This window comes from Hyperoodon ampullatus (genome assembly GCF_949752795.1).
Source record: "Hyperoodon ampullatus genome assembly, chromosome: 4".
Lineage (NCBI taxonomy): Eukaryota > Metazoa > Chordata > Mammalia > Artiodactyla > Ziphiidae > Hyperoodon > Hyperoodon ampullatus.
This window is the reverse complement of record NC_136917.1, coordinates 167,435,081-167,447,630: the sequence shown is the minus strand read 5'-3', so window position 1 is coordinate 167,447,630 and position 12,550 is coordinate 167,435,081. Positions and strand designations below refer to the sequence as shown.

Sequence of the window (12,550 nt, the reverse complement as noted above, 5' to 3'; positions counted from 1 at the left end):
CTTTAATGGTTTCTGTTTTAAGTGGCTAAATATGTTAATGTTTACCAAAGCTTAAATTGGTAGGCTTTGGCTTTGTGAAAAACAGGTGTTTATAGAAGCCATGTCAGTGAAAATTTAGTATTTTAGTCTCAAGTAAGGCAGTATTTTACTTGCCTACCACCTTTACTTCTTGTTGGCAGAACCATTAAACATCTGGTTGTTTGGCAAGTGTGATCACTTAGGTGATGCAAAGAGGTAGCTGGTTGTAACAGAAGGAGCCCTGACATTGGAATTAAAAAGTTGCTGCATCTGCAACTTTTTGGTGACTTCAAATCACTGGACAGTTCTGAACCCCTGTTTCCTCATCTGTAAAATGAGGAAGCTCATGCCTCAGGGATTTGGGTGGGCTGTTCAAAGATTAAATTCACAAATACACGTAAAAACTATATGTGAATTTTGAGCACTATGTTAATACATAGCAAAATTATCACCAAAACTCAGAGCTGTTGCTTGTCTTATGTTGGCAGGCTCTCCTTTTCTCTGTGACCTGATTGGTTAGTGGGCCATACCTGAGTTGCCTTCATGAGCTTCCTCATTGACATGGGAAGAATGCTGAAAGCTTGGTGGGGATAGTGGAAAGAAATTGTAAGCGTGGGTTGCTTTTGTAATCTCATGCTGCCTTTTAGAATTTGAAGAATTGAGCCAGTTTTTCTGAAAGCACTTATAAGTAAGTCACTTATTTTTTTCTGAGTAATGCTTCATTTTTCTCTATAGAATCCATTTTCTGAAATTTTACTTAAAATTTCTTAATATCTTAGCAGCTGCTACGTATTAGCAGCTGCCAACTGTAGCTCAGTTCCTCAGCATCTCTAGGCACAGTCTATCAGTTAACTATTGCTGCAAAACATGCTGTCCCTAAAACTTAGTGGCTTAAAACAACAAACATTTTATTTGCTCATAATTCTGGGGGTTAGCAGTTTGGGCTGGGCTCAGCTGATCCATTTTTCTGTTGGGCTCGCCTCCATTATGCATGTGTGTCACTGGGGTTGGGTAGTCTAAGATGGGGTACGTTGGCTCTTCCATATGGCTTCTCATCTTCAGAAGGCTAGTGGGGCTTCTTTACGTGGTGGCCTCAGGGCAGCATTCTAAAGGGGTGAGAGTGGAAGCTCACCTGAAAGCTCTCTTCTAGGCTTTAGAACTCAGGAAATTCGCTTCTGGTCCAGACAGTTCACAAATCAGCCCAAATTCAAGGTGTGAAGGAAAAGGAAAGGATTCTACAAAGGGTTTGTCACCATTTAAAAATCTGCAATAAAACCGACAATAAGCAGTTGCTGTTCTTATTGCTGATGACAAGGGAGGAGTAGAGAAGTGGGTATTTTAGTCCCAACCTATCAAAATTTTAATGGCCTGGAGGGGTCCTTAGCAAGCGGGTGATTAGTATTCCTCTTGATTAACGTATATTCCAGCTAACACCTGAGGGCCACATTAGTTCAGTTTGGAGCTACCAGGCCGAGGTCTCCCAAATTGACCCTTCCTGAAGTTCTCCATGGAGGGAAAAACGTCCATTATGGTAGTGAATTTTCCAAAGGCTACCAAGATTCTTGAGTTGCCTTTGAATTACTCTGAAATCAGACATAGACCGGGGAAGGATATGCTCCTTCAGAGAGGAAAAGAACAAAGAGGTCTTCAGTATTATTATACTCCGTGTATTTTCATGCGAACCATACTTGATCTGTCTGGATTTGTTGAGAAACTAATACACTTTTGGTGTATTTGCAGTTGGCATCAAAATTTAATCTGCGTTCTAAATGAGGCATTTGTAAAATGTACCACAGGCTTCTTTGCCTCATGCATTGTGTACTGTGTATCTCTCAGCCTTCCTTTATGTTGTCTTTAGGCCTTTCTAGAGGCCCTTCTCCACCTTTCTGATTTGCTGATTGTGTTCATTTTCATGGGTTTAAGTATCAGCTAACTAAGTTGGTTAAACTTGTGTATAAACTAAGGATAAGGATATTCTTAGTAAGGGTTGGACAGAGTCATGTATCTTTAGGAAATTACATGTATTTAATACTTGACCTTTGTCAAGTATTTGGCTACTTTCGGTTTTTTGCTTGCTGCCTTCCTTTTTCTCAGCTATGTTCAAAGAGAGGCTGGATAGCCGATTTATGTAGTTCTGATGTTATTCTTTGCTTTCTATAATATGAACACATACAATACAAATATATAAATAAACATATTTGGCCAGCTTATAAGATACATAAATTGCCACCATCCTCGGAAATAATTCTTTTTGAGAGACTGATTTTTCACCAGAAAGTTATGACTTACTTTTCTTGTTCTTTCTGAGCTTTTTATGTAAAGTGAATGTCGTTACCTTTGGTTTCTTAATTTTAAGTGTTCTTTGGAGTAATTCTATGTACTTTTTTTTTTTTTTTTTTTAATAGGGACAATTTGTTGGCGGATTGTTTGCAGGGTTGTTTTGTGGTGACGTGCACATTGTGTGCGTTCATCAGCCTGGTGTGGCTGCGAGAGCAGATAGTCCATGGGGGAGCCCCGATCTGGCTGGAGCACGCTGCTCCGCCGTTCAACGCTGCTGGGCATCACCAGAATGAGGTAACTCCCTCTAGCCCCAAATTCATTTTATTTGGGTAGGACATAAGAATTATTGTCACCCTCTAGGACCCAAACCCTTGACTCCCGTGTCCCTCATTGCAAAGCAGGACAGTGACAGCGTTTGGGAGAAGATTAAAGGAGATGTGAAAAATCAAAAGAATGCTGTTGTTACTTTGCCTCTTAGTTTTCTAGCGAGACTGGGAACAGTACTGGGGGTATACTGCACGCCCTTTCATTCCCTTTGCCTGGGTTAGCAGCGTGCTGCCGGCCTGGCAGTTAAGAGACAAACCACCTGCATGGGCTTCTGACATGCTGCATAACATTCAGGAAGCCTCCTCACCCCCTTTGTTCATTAGTTTCTTCATGTATAAAATGCCTCACCTTTGTTGCTTTTAGTAGAAACATTACCAAAAGTAGAAAAATTGGAGTACTGTTGATAGCAGTCTTGTGCAGTTTTACTTTTTATTTATGAGATGACATGCTCAGATACAAGAGTGTCTGCTAGAGACATTAAGAAGAGGAAGATAGGATAAATGATTTTTATTATCTTGTTTACTGAGAAATTATAGGGTTGAAAATGTAAAAAAAAAAAACCAAACTGGCTACTTACAATACAAAAACAATTTGCCCTTTGTAAAATTTTATTATGAAAAAATTGACTCTAAAATTAATTCAAAATAATACTTAACGATACTTAAGGACTTAATTTTTCATTTAAGGACCTTTGGCTTTTTTTAGTGTGAAGATTGATATCATCAAATTCTGCCATACCCTTTTTTCTACAGAATTAAGAGTACAGCTTCGCCTTTGAAAACCACACATATGAAAAATGGGACTATTAAGCAAGTTTTTACCTAGTGTTAATACTTTCATCATTGTACCTCATATTTTGAAGCATTTTAATACAGTTCTTTTAGAATCTTCATTAACTCCATAGGAGTTCAGTGTTTTAATTAACTACAACTAGGTCTTTGCATTTGGTAGGTAGCAGAATTTAGGAAGAGCCAGAGAAGCGTGCTTGTGGAAACTGATAAAAGTTCATATGGACAGGCTTACCCTCCTGGGCAGAAATGAGAAACCTTTCCTCAAGTGTGAACTGATAACTGAGAATTAAGTTATATATCAGTATGTGTGTAAATAGATACATAAATATATTTTCATCCCTGAAGTGGTCAGTAAAGACAAGAGATGCCTTATAAAGAAGGATTATGGAATGATGTATTCAAGATAGCCAGATTTGTTAACCTGTTTTCTGTAAAGCTTTGTGAAATGTTAATCTCTAAATTATATTGAATGAATATGTACACTGTTAAATGAGTTTATGTTCTTATATACCAAGTTGATCTAAATTCAGATACATTTAGAAGAAATGCCCTTGAGAGGTGGGTTTTTTTTGGAATTTTAATAGAGTTTGTGTCTGTTTGCTAGTTTTGTTTCTTTTTTTTAGAAGGGAGGGTGCTATTTGAAAATAGAGCAGAACTGAGGCAAGTTAGCCAAATTTCTGGTCTCCTCTGTCATTTTAGGCTCCAGCAGGAGGAAATGGTGCTGAAAATGTTGCCCCCGACCAGCCTGCTAACCCACCAGCTGAGAACGCAGTGGTGGGGGAAAACCCTGCAGCCCAGGATGACCAGGCAGAAGAGGAGGAGGAGGAGAATGAGGAGGAAGACGACGCGGGCGGGGAAGATGCAGCTGATGCCAACAATGGGGCGCAAGGTAATGGCCGCCGGCATGTGCTCACCCTTCCTTTGTGACCATGAGTCCATTCCCAGCTCACCTTGGGGAGCATTGGAGTTTTCAAAATTTAATGGGTTTGAAGTTTGTTTCTAACCTGTTTTTACTTTATTTTGGCAGACTTGCATTTATGGATATACATATGCATACTTTTTTTTTTTCTATGAAGCAGGGCACATTTTGAGTTTTACAGTTGTACTTTAGGGACTCCCCTAGCGGTGCAGTGGTTAAGACTCCGAGCTTCCACTGCAGGGGGCACGGGTTCAATCCCTCTTTGGGGAACTAAGATCCCACAGTGCCACATGGTGCGGCCATAAAATAAGATAAGATTAGATGAGATAAAATAAAGTTCTACTTTACACAGGACTTTTTATAGGATGGATAGGAAGAAATTATTTGTAAGTTGGAATAGATCCTGTTTTTGTTTGTTTGTTTGTTTTTTGCGGTACGCGGGCCTCTCACTGTTGTGGCGTCTCCCGTTGCGGAGCACAGGCTCTGGACGCGCAGGCTCAGCGGCCATGGCTCACAGGCCCAGCCGCTCCGCGGCATGTGGGATCTTCCCGGACCGGGGCACGAACCCGTGTCCCCTGCATCGGCAGGCGGACTCTCAGCTACTGCGCCACCAGGAAAGCCCTAGATCCTGTTTTTTTAAAATGGAACTTGATACAGTTTTATCTTATTCCTTTGCCATTTTTATTGAGTCAGTATAACTTTTATTATCAAAGAAGAATTCTTGAAGTGTACTCTGCAGGCCAGATAGCACCCAAAGAAACCAGTTTCTCATTTTCTGACAGTATAACTCCAGAGTGGTAAAGAACTTCTGAGACCAGCCTGCCAGTCAGCTGTCAGTAGGTCACCACCTTCTTTTCTTTCCTCTGGCCCCAGAGTTTTCCTGTCAAGCACTGCACTGTCACTGGGTCCACTTATCACTGCTGATACCTGAGTGTTTCTTGTGTGCCAGGCACTCAAACACCAGGTCCCTGCCTTCATGGAGTTTCTGGTCTAGTGACGAAGTAGAAATATCCAAGTGAACAAGTTTGTTATTACACATTGTGGTAAATGTGCATGTTGCTCTGAGGATGCTACTGAGGAGAGACCTGTTTTAAATAAGGTTCCCCAGGTAGCTCAGAGGAAGTGATATTTGAGCTGAGACGTGAAGGATGAGAAGAAGCCAGTTGTGTGATGGGAGCAGGGGGCCTTTGCAGGGAGAGGTGGGTGTATGTTCAAAGGCTCTGAGACTGCGGCTCCTGTACCCTAGTGCTGGCCCCTGTTTCCTTCTGTTTGTCTAATGCGTAGGTCCTGCCTGGTCTTCCTTCTTCCATTCTCGCTCCACATGGTGTTCGTACTGCTCTCTTCCCTTAAAATCTGTCAGTTATCTCCCCATTATGTTAAAGAACAAAACAAAATTCAGGCTTCCCATTCCTCTTGTATGATCTGATCCCTGTCTGTCTGTCGTACTGCATCTTCTGCCACCCTCCTCCTCACCCAGAGTATTCTAGTCCCCTGGCTTCTTTACTTTTCTCAAACCCACCATATTCATTCTTGATTCAGAGCTGTTGAATTCCTCTGTTTCACATAACCCTGCTTATTTCCTTTCTAGCACTTATCACAATCTAGAATCATCTTATTTTATATGTTGTATTTATTTATGTTTTTAAAAAATTGCCTAACAAGCAAATACTCAGTTTGGAAAAATTTTAAGTGTGGTTTACCTTCTCAACAACAGTTACAAAACACCAAATAAAAAGAGTATATTGGGGCTTCCCTGGTGGCGCAGTGGTTGAGAGTCCGCCTGCCGATGTAGGGGACATGGGTTCGTGTCCCGGTCTGGGAAGATCCCACATGCCGCGGAGCAGTGGGGCCCGTGGGCCATGGCCGCTGAGCCTGCGCGTCCGGAGCCTGTGCTCCACAACGGGAGAGGCCACAGCAGTGAGAGGCCCGCGTACCGCCAAAAAAAAAAAAAGAGTATATTTATTTATAATTCAAGTTCTATCAGTAATCTCTAAACTACAATTATATTTCCAGACGACATGAACTGGAATGCTTTAGAGTGGGACCGAGCTGCAGAAGAGCTTACATGGGAGAGAGTGAGTGAGACTTCTTTCTGTCAAGTATCCTAGTGTTTTAATCCTAATGTGTCTTAAAGTTGACCATATTTAGATGTATACACTAATTTTCCAGTTACATTTAATGAAAACAATTACCAGAACTTTGATTTCTAGGGAAAATTAAGTAATGTATTATTTGTGATGAAAATACTAAAAATATTATGATAAAGGTCTGTTGATACCTTTTTCTATCTTCTGGCCTTTGATACAAACCTTGCTCCACTTATAAAATCTTTAACTTGAAATTGTGGACTTTTGAAAATGAAGTAACAATTTAAATTTAAGTATTATTCTGATGCTTCAGTTGACAAAGTAATACTGTTGTATCATGAAATCTTGACTGGCTCCATATCAATGAGTTGAAACCCAAGATGGAAAATTTTAACTTTATAATCATATGATTTGGATTAAAAGAAGGTTCAAAATATAAAACTCGCATGAACAGAAGTTTTTCACTCTCTGAAAATGATAGGCTGTATTGGAAAGTAGTGGGTAAATATTATGTTTAAAAATATTGAAAGGAAAATGAGCTTTTTTCATAAATAGAATAAAAAATCCTGTTGCATCTTAAATTAATGTATATTATTTATTTTAGATGCTAGGACTTGATGGATCACTCGTTTTTCTAGTAAGTAAAGCTAATCTTTTTTTTTTTCTAATTTATTTATTTTATTTATTTTTGGCTGCGTTGGATCTTCATTGCTGTGCGTGGGCTTTCTCTAGTTGCGGCGAGCAGGGGCTGCTCTTTGTTGTGGTGCGTGGACTTCTCACTGTGGTGGCTTCTCTGGTTGTGGAGCATGGGCTCTAGGCATGAGGACTTCAGTAGTTGTGGCACATGGGCTCAGTAGTTGTGGCTTATGGGCTCTAGAGCACAGGCTCAGTAGTTGTGGTGCACGGGCTTAGTTGCTCCGCGGCATGTGGGATCTTCCCGGACCAGGGCTCGAACCTGTGCCCCCTGCATTGGCAGGCGGATTCTTAACCACTGCGCCACCAGGGAAGTCCAAGCTAATCTTTTTTAATAACAGAATTGCGACTTAATTATTTGTCTTAGTGATTCAGTGATTTCAGATTTACAGTATGTTCTGGCTTTTTATATTAAAGGTCAAAATGCCCTGTGATTTTTGATTACTTAATATGTTGAAGAAAGCCTGTCTTGTACATTGAAAATAACTGGCAAAGCCTAAAGGTAATATTATTTACAAAGGAAATTATTAAACATATTTGATTTTTAGAAAATGAAATTCAGAGTTTATGGTAGTTAAGAATACTTGGCCTTCTTTTAAAGTCCCACCTTGTGGGACTTCCCTGGCGGCGCCGTGGTTAAGAATCCACCTGCCATTGCAGGGGACACAGGTTCGAGCCCTGGTCCGGGAAGATCCCACATGCCGTGGAGCAACTAAGCCCGTGCGCCACAACTACTGAGCCTGCGCTCTAGAGTCCATGAGCCACAACTACTGAGCCCGTGTGCCACAACTACTGAAGCCTGCACGCCTAGAGCCCATGCTCTGCAACAAGAGAAGCCTGCGCACCACAACGAAGAGTAGCCCCCGCTCACCACAACTAGAGAAAGCCCTCACACAGCAACGAAGACCCAGTGCAGCCAAAAATAAATAAATAAAATAAATAATAAGAATTTTAAAAACATGATTAAAAAAAAAAAAAGAAAGTCCCACCTTGCAATGTTTAATGCCTGAACTGGTGAAAACAGCACAGTTTTGCGTTGTTCACAGAGAGAGCCCCGTTTGTTGCGCCTTTCCTATCTTTACGTTAATAATAAAGAGTACAACTGTATGGTGAAGAACAGTTCTTTAATGAACTTGTTCTTTACGGAGAAATGATGCTCTTTTCAGGTTCTGTAATACAAAATCACTTGCCATTTGGGAGTTTTAAATAGCTTTAACTATCAAGATGACTTTGGCTGCAGGTAGCCAAACCGCAGCTGACCAAACCAGTAACACAGGAGGAAGTCCAGAGGAAGGATAGGCTTCAGGTGTGCTTGATCCGGGGGCTCAGCAATGTCATTGAAGAGTCAGATAATTTCCGTCTGTCTCCTCTGCTGTCCACAGTGTTGGCTTCCTCTTCAGGCTGGCTCCTCAGGCCAGAATAGGAAGCTGAGGTTAGCAGTGTTAGGATTTTGAGGAATGTATCTGATGATAATTCACAGATTAGTAAGAATGTGATATTAGTGAGCTCCTATTCAAGGCTTGAGTATAATCAGTATAGAAGGTATTATTTGGGTATATACTGATTTCTGTCCTTTATCAGTCCCTCATAGATGAGTGATAGAAGTCGTTGAGGCAGTGGTGTTAACTCAAATCCATTCTAATTTTTAGAAAAAAACCACAGGATGACTTCATGCATTTGTTGCAAATTATTTAATATGTACCATGTGCCAGCTGTGATAGTTACTGGATGATTCAGAAATGAATGAAATAGGGTACCTGTTCTCAAAGACTCTTTATAGTTTAGTAGAGAGAAATGAACATGTAAACAAGGAACTTTAGGTAAAGACTCTGACAAACAGTGTGTATAGGACACGAGAGACATAGAAGAGGGCTTAGGCCTTTCTTAGCAGAGGGGCGTTGTCAGCGGGGAATTTTTATGGAAGATAACTAGAGGTTGAGGCACAAAAGATATTGAGGATAAGGACAGTTTGGGAGCCCTTAAGGCAGAGAAGCTGAAAAATTCAAGTGATATGAGCCCACATGCTAAGTAGGAATGTACAGTAGTAGTCCTCTCTTAAAGCATCCTCTTGCCACTTGGATTTGTGGCAAATTGGGAACCTGATTAGAATAACCTTTCTAAAAAGAAAATCTTACCATGTTAAGATTCGTGAAAATCTTTCTCCATGGCCCCCTTGGAAGGATCATTTAACTTGATTGTGGGGGGAGGTAGTGGGCCTGGGCAAACGGGCTTGGGTGTCCGGATTGTCAGCGTGGAGCGTGACTGAGCACACGCGGAGGAATAGATGGGTGGGCCTCATGTTGGAGGCAGTAGTACATAAGTGTGGAGTGTGTCAGTGGCCAGGTGAGAGCGCATGTTCTGAGACTTGAACAAAGAAAGCCATGGGGACAGAAGGGACCAGAGAAGATCAGGTGACCTTAAAGAAGGCATGAGAACACACTGGACACTGAAAGAAGTGCTGTGCAGTTTACATTGATATGTTGTTCACAAATAATGTGGTTTTCAAATTTTTCTTTATTTAGAATTTTTTAGTGTCATATGACTTAAATGAAACCTGGCGATTATTTATGAGAATCTGTGTAGTTTGTGGTAGATTATTAATTTCTGAAGAGGAAATGTTTATGGATTGATTTCTTTGTTTTTTTTTTCATGTGGACATTATGAACTTTAAGTTTCATTAGGTTTAGTTTTATGAGCTATCTGATGAAAAATGAAGTTACACATAATTTCTGAACAAAATCTCAAAATTATAGTAAAAATTTCAGTCTTATAACTAAATAAATGGATTAAACATAAATAGGAGATGAATATGTTTTATTAATGCTCTTTTCCTTTAGGAACATGTCTTCTGGGTGGTGTCTTTAAACACACTGTTCATTCTTGTTTTTGGTAAGTGGCGTTTATGCTTTTATTTATGGTATTATGGTAGGAGTTTAGTTTTCTAGGAGTCTTGTTGCAGGTTTTGTTTTGTTTTTCAACTTAGGAATATATGAAACAGTTTTAGACAGTCATCTGGTATAGGAAGACCCCAGGTATACAGTTACTTTCTTTCCTAAGCAACATTGACTATGGCTATTTACCAACTTGGCTTCTGTTGCGCATTTCTGTCTCTCTTTGTAGAAGCCAATTTTACACTGACTTGAGAATATATAATATTTCACATCTGGAATTCATTTTGTGCTGATTATCTGTGTGTTCTTCCCTATGGCAGAAGATCTTGTTTTCATCTGTTAAAATCCTGACCAAGGCCTTACCAGAGGCCTTGGCTCGGGATCTGTCGCAGAGATGGATATAGGCTTGAGGAAACTGTAGTTCCCCTCAGAACCAGATTCCAGCAAAGTTTACTTCCAAACACCTTAACAACTGTAGCTATGCGGATTCTGTGACAACACCAAGAGTCCCTCCCATTGGGAGTCATGAGAGTAAGGAAGACAGGGTCGAGATGTAGCTGACAGGTTTTTCTGCTTTGGAGAAAGGTAAGGGAAACAGTTGAGTAAACCAAGATTTTAGAATTCAGTTCCTCAAGGTGGAGTCTGATAGAACTGGGTTATTGTTAGACTGTACTATTGGTGTCTCAGAGAGAGACCTCAGGCTGCAGATCTCTGTATAGGGAATATCTTTGAGAAATTCCTTCCTTAGTGCATATGAATTACTCCTAAGAAAGAGGAATATTTTCCAAGTTTCTTCCACTAAATTCAAGTTATTTGCTCTGTGTTAGGGACTAGAAAGCAGTGTTTTCATCAGGAAGCAGTTGTCTTCAATAGGAAGCCATATGGTCAAAGAAGACACTGAATAAGTAGATCAAAGATGAGACAAAAAAAATTGTTTCCTGAGTATTATCTGTAAAAGAGCAAAAGAAATTTATCTGTATCTTGTTGAAACACAATATCTTTTAAAAGTTCCATTCATTCATAATTTTTAGTAGATATTTAAGATGGTGCAAATTAACAGGAAGCCCATTCTTTGTTGTTTTCCCTTGCATATGGGGGTGAAAATGTGTCTGCAGATTATTCTACATTTATTTCTCATTATGTAAAATAATTGATATATAGAGTGTGAAACTCTTTTCATCTTGACCAAATTTTCCTTGAGAGGAGAAAATGATCTATATAGACTTTAGTCTTGGTTCTTGCAAGAAAAGTTTAGTGCTAAATTAATGTTTAAAGGAATAAGTCACCTTTAAAGCATGAATTATAGAAATAAGAACTCTTGTTTATATAAAGCAAATCTCAACTAAGTAAATTTTTTTCTAATCCAACTTCCTAAGCTTATACTATGAAAAAAATATTTTTTGTCTTAGTATGCACATTATACTTAGGATCTTTTGAAATGAAACAAGAAGTTTTCCTCTTTTTAGGAATATGCTTTTCCTTTTAGATGAACATAGTCATTGGGATTAAGCAACACTCATGTTTCTTTCCTACTTGGGTTGCTTTACTGCAGTTTCCACTGGCATTTTTGGACCTTTGTGGTCATGTATTATACTTTGCAGAAATAAAACCTTACAGTGCTGCTGTCTCAGTAGAAGGGAACAATCCTAAGAAACTGATCTTAATTTCAGGGTACCTATCTAGTAGTTTCTGTGTAATGGGATAGAAATTGATTGTTAAAATTGGTGCTTTAGGTTAATATTTATATATATAAAGAATTGAAATTTGAACATTTGCCTTTCCCAAGGGCCTCCTTGAGTCGTCCTCAGAGTTGGGTGTGAGAATAAAATAGGAAAAATTCTGCATATAGTTATTTCGCACACTTTAAAATTTTCTTGTGCTTCATAATACACATAATATGTTAATAAAATAGTATATGTGTATAATTTATAAAGAAATTCAAGTGTATTGGGAATACCTGTTAAAAAAAATTTCTACTTACGAATACTTGGTCAAAAAGGTTCGGCAGCCAGATCCCTATAGATTCATTCTGACTTTTGTCTTTATGATTGAGTCTCCCTCTCCCCTTTCCTAATAATCTATACTGTTGAGTTATTTTTGTCATAAAAAAAGGTAATTAAATTTTATTACTGAGAATGAATTACAGTTATATTAACATGGAAAGAAAGACTTGAGGAAAAGAGACTATCAAAATTCTTAATATGAAAATTTTAAGGCTATTTTATTTTTTCTTTTAAACATCTTTATTGGAGTATAATTGGTTTACATTGTTGTGTTAGTTTCTGCTTTATAACAAAGTGAATCAGTTACACATATACATATATCCCCACACCTCCTCCCTCTTGCGTCTCCCTCCCACCCTCCCTATCCCACCCCTCTAGGTGGACACAAAGCACCGAGCTGATCTCCCTGTGCTATGTGGCTGCTTCCCACTAGCTATCTATTTTACATTTGGTAGTGTATACATGTCCATGCCACTCTCTCACTTCATCCCAGCTTACCCTTCCTCCTCCCCGTGTCCTCAAGTCCATTCTCTACATCTGC

At 39.4% G+C, this 12,550-nt stretch overlaps 1 protein-coding gene across 1 annotated transcript in view; it reads left to right on the top strand.

Annotated features, from left to right (window-relative positions):
- MARCHF6 (membrane associated ring-CH-type finger 6) overlaps positions 1-12,550 on the top strand; it is a gene marked incomplete at its 5' end in the record, with an annotated part of 64,084 nt that overhangs the window by 20,301 nt on the left and 31,233 nt on the right. The window contains 5 exons of the mRNA XM_079703780.1: positions 2,424-2,592; positions 4,116-4,305; positions 6,349-6,410; positions 7,027-7,059; positions 9,953-10,004. Coding sequence (XP_079559906.1) covers positions 2,424-2,592; positions 4,116-4,305; positions 6,349-6,410; positions 7,027-7,059; positions 9,953-10,004 — 506 coding nt within the window. The remainder of the gene's footprint in view (positions 1-2,423; positions 2,593-4,115; positions 4,306-6,348; positions 6,411-7,026; positions 7,060-9,952; positions 10,005-12,550) is intronic.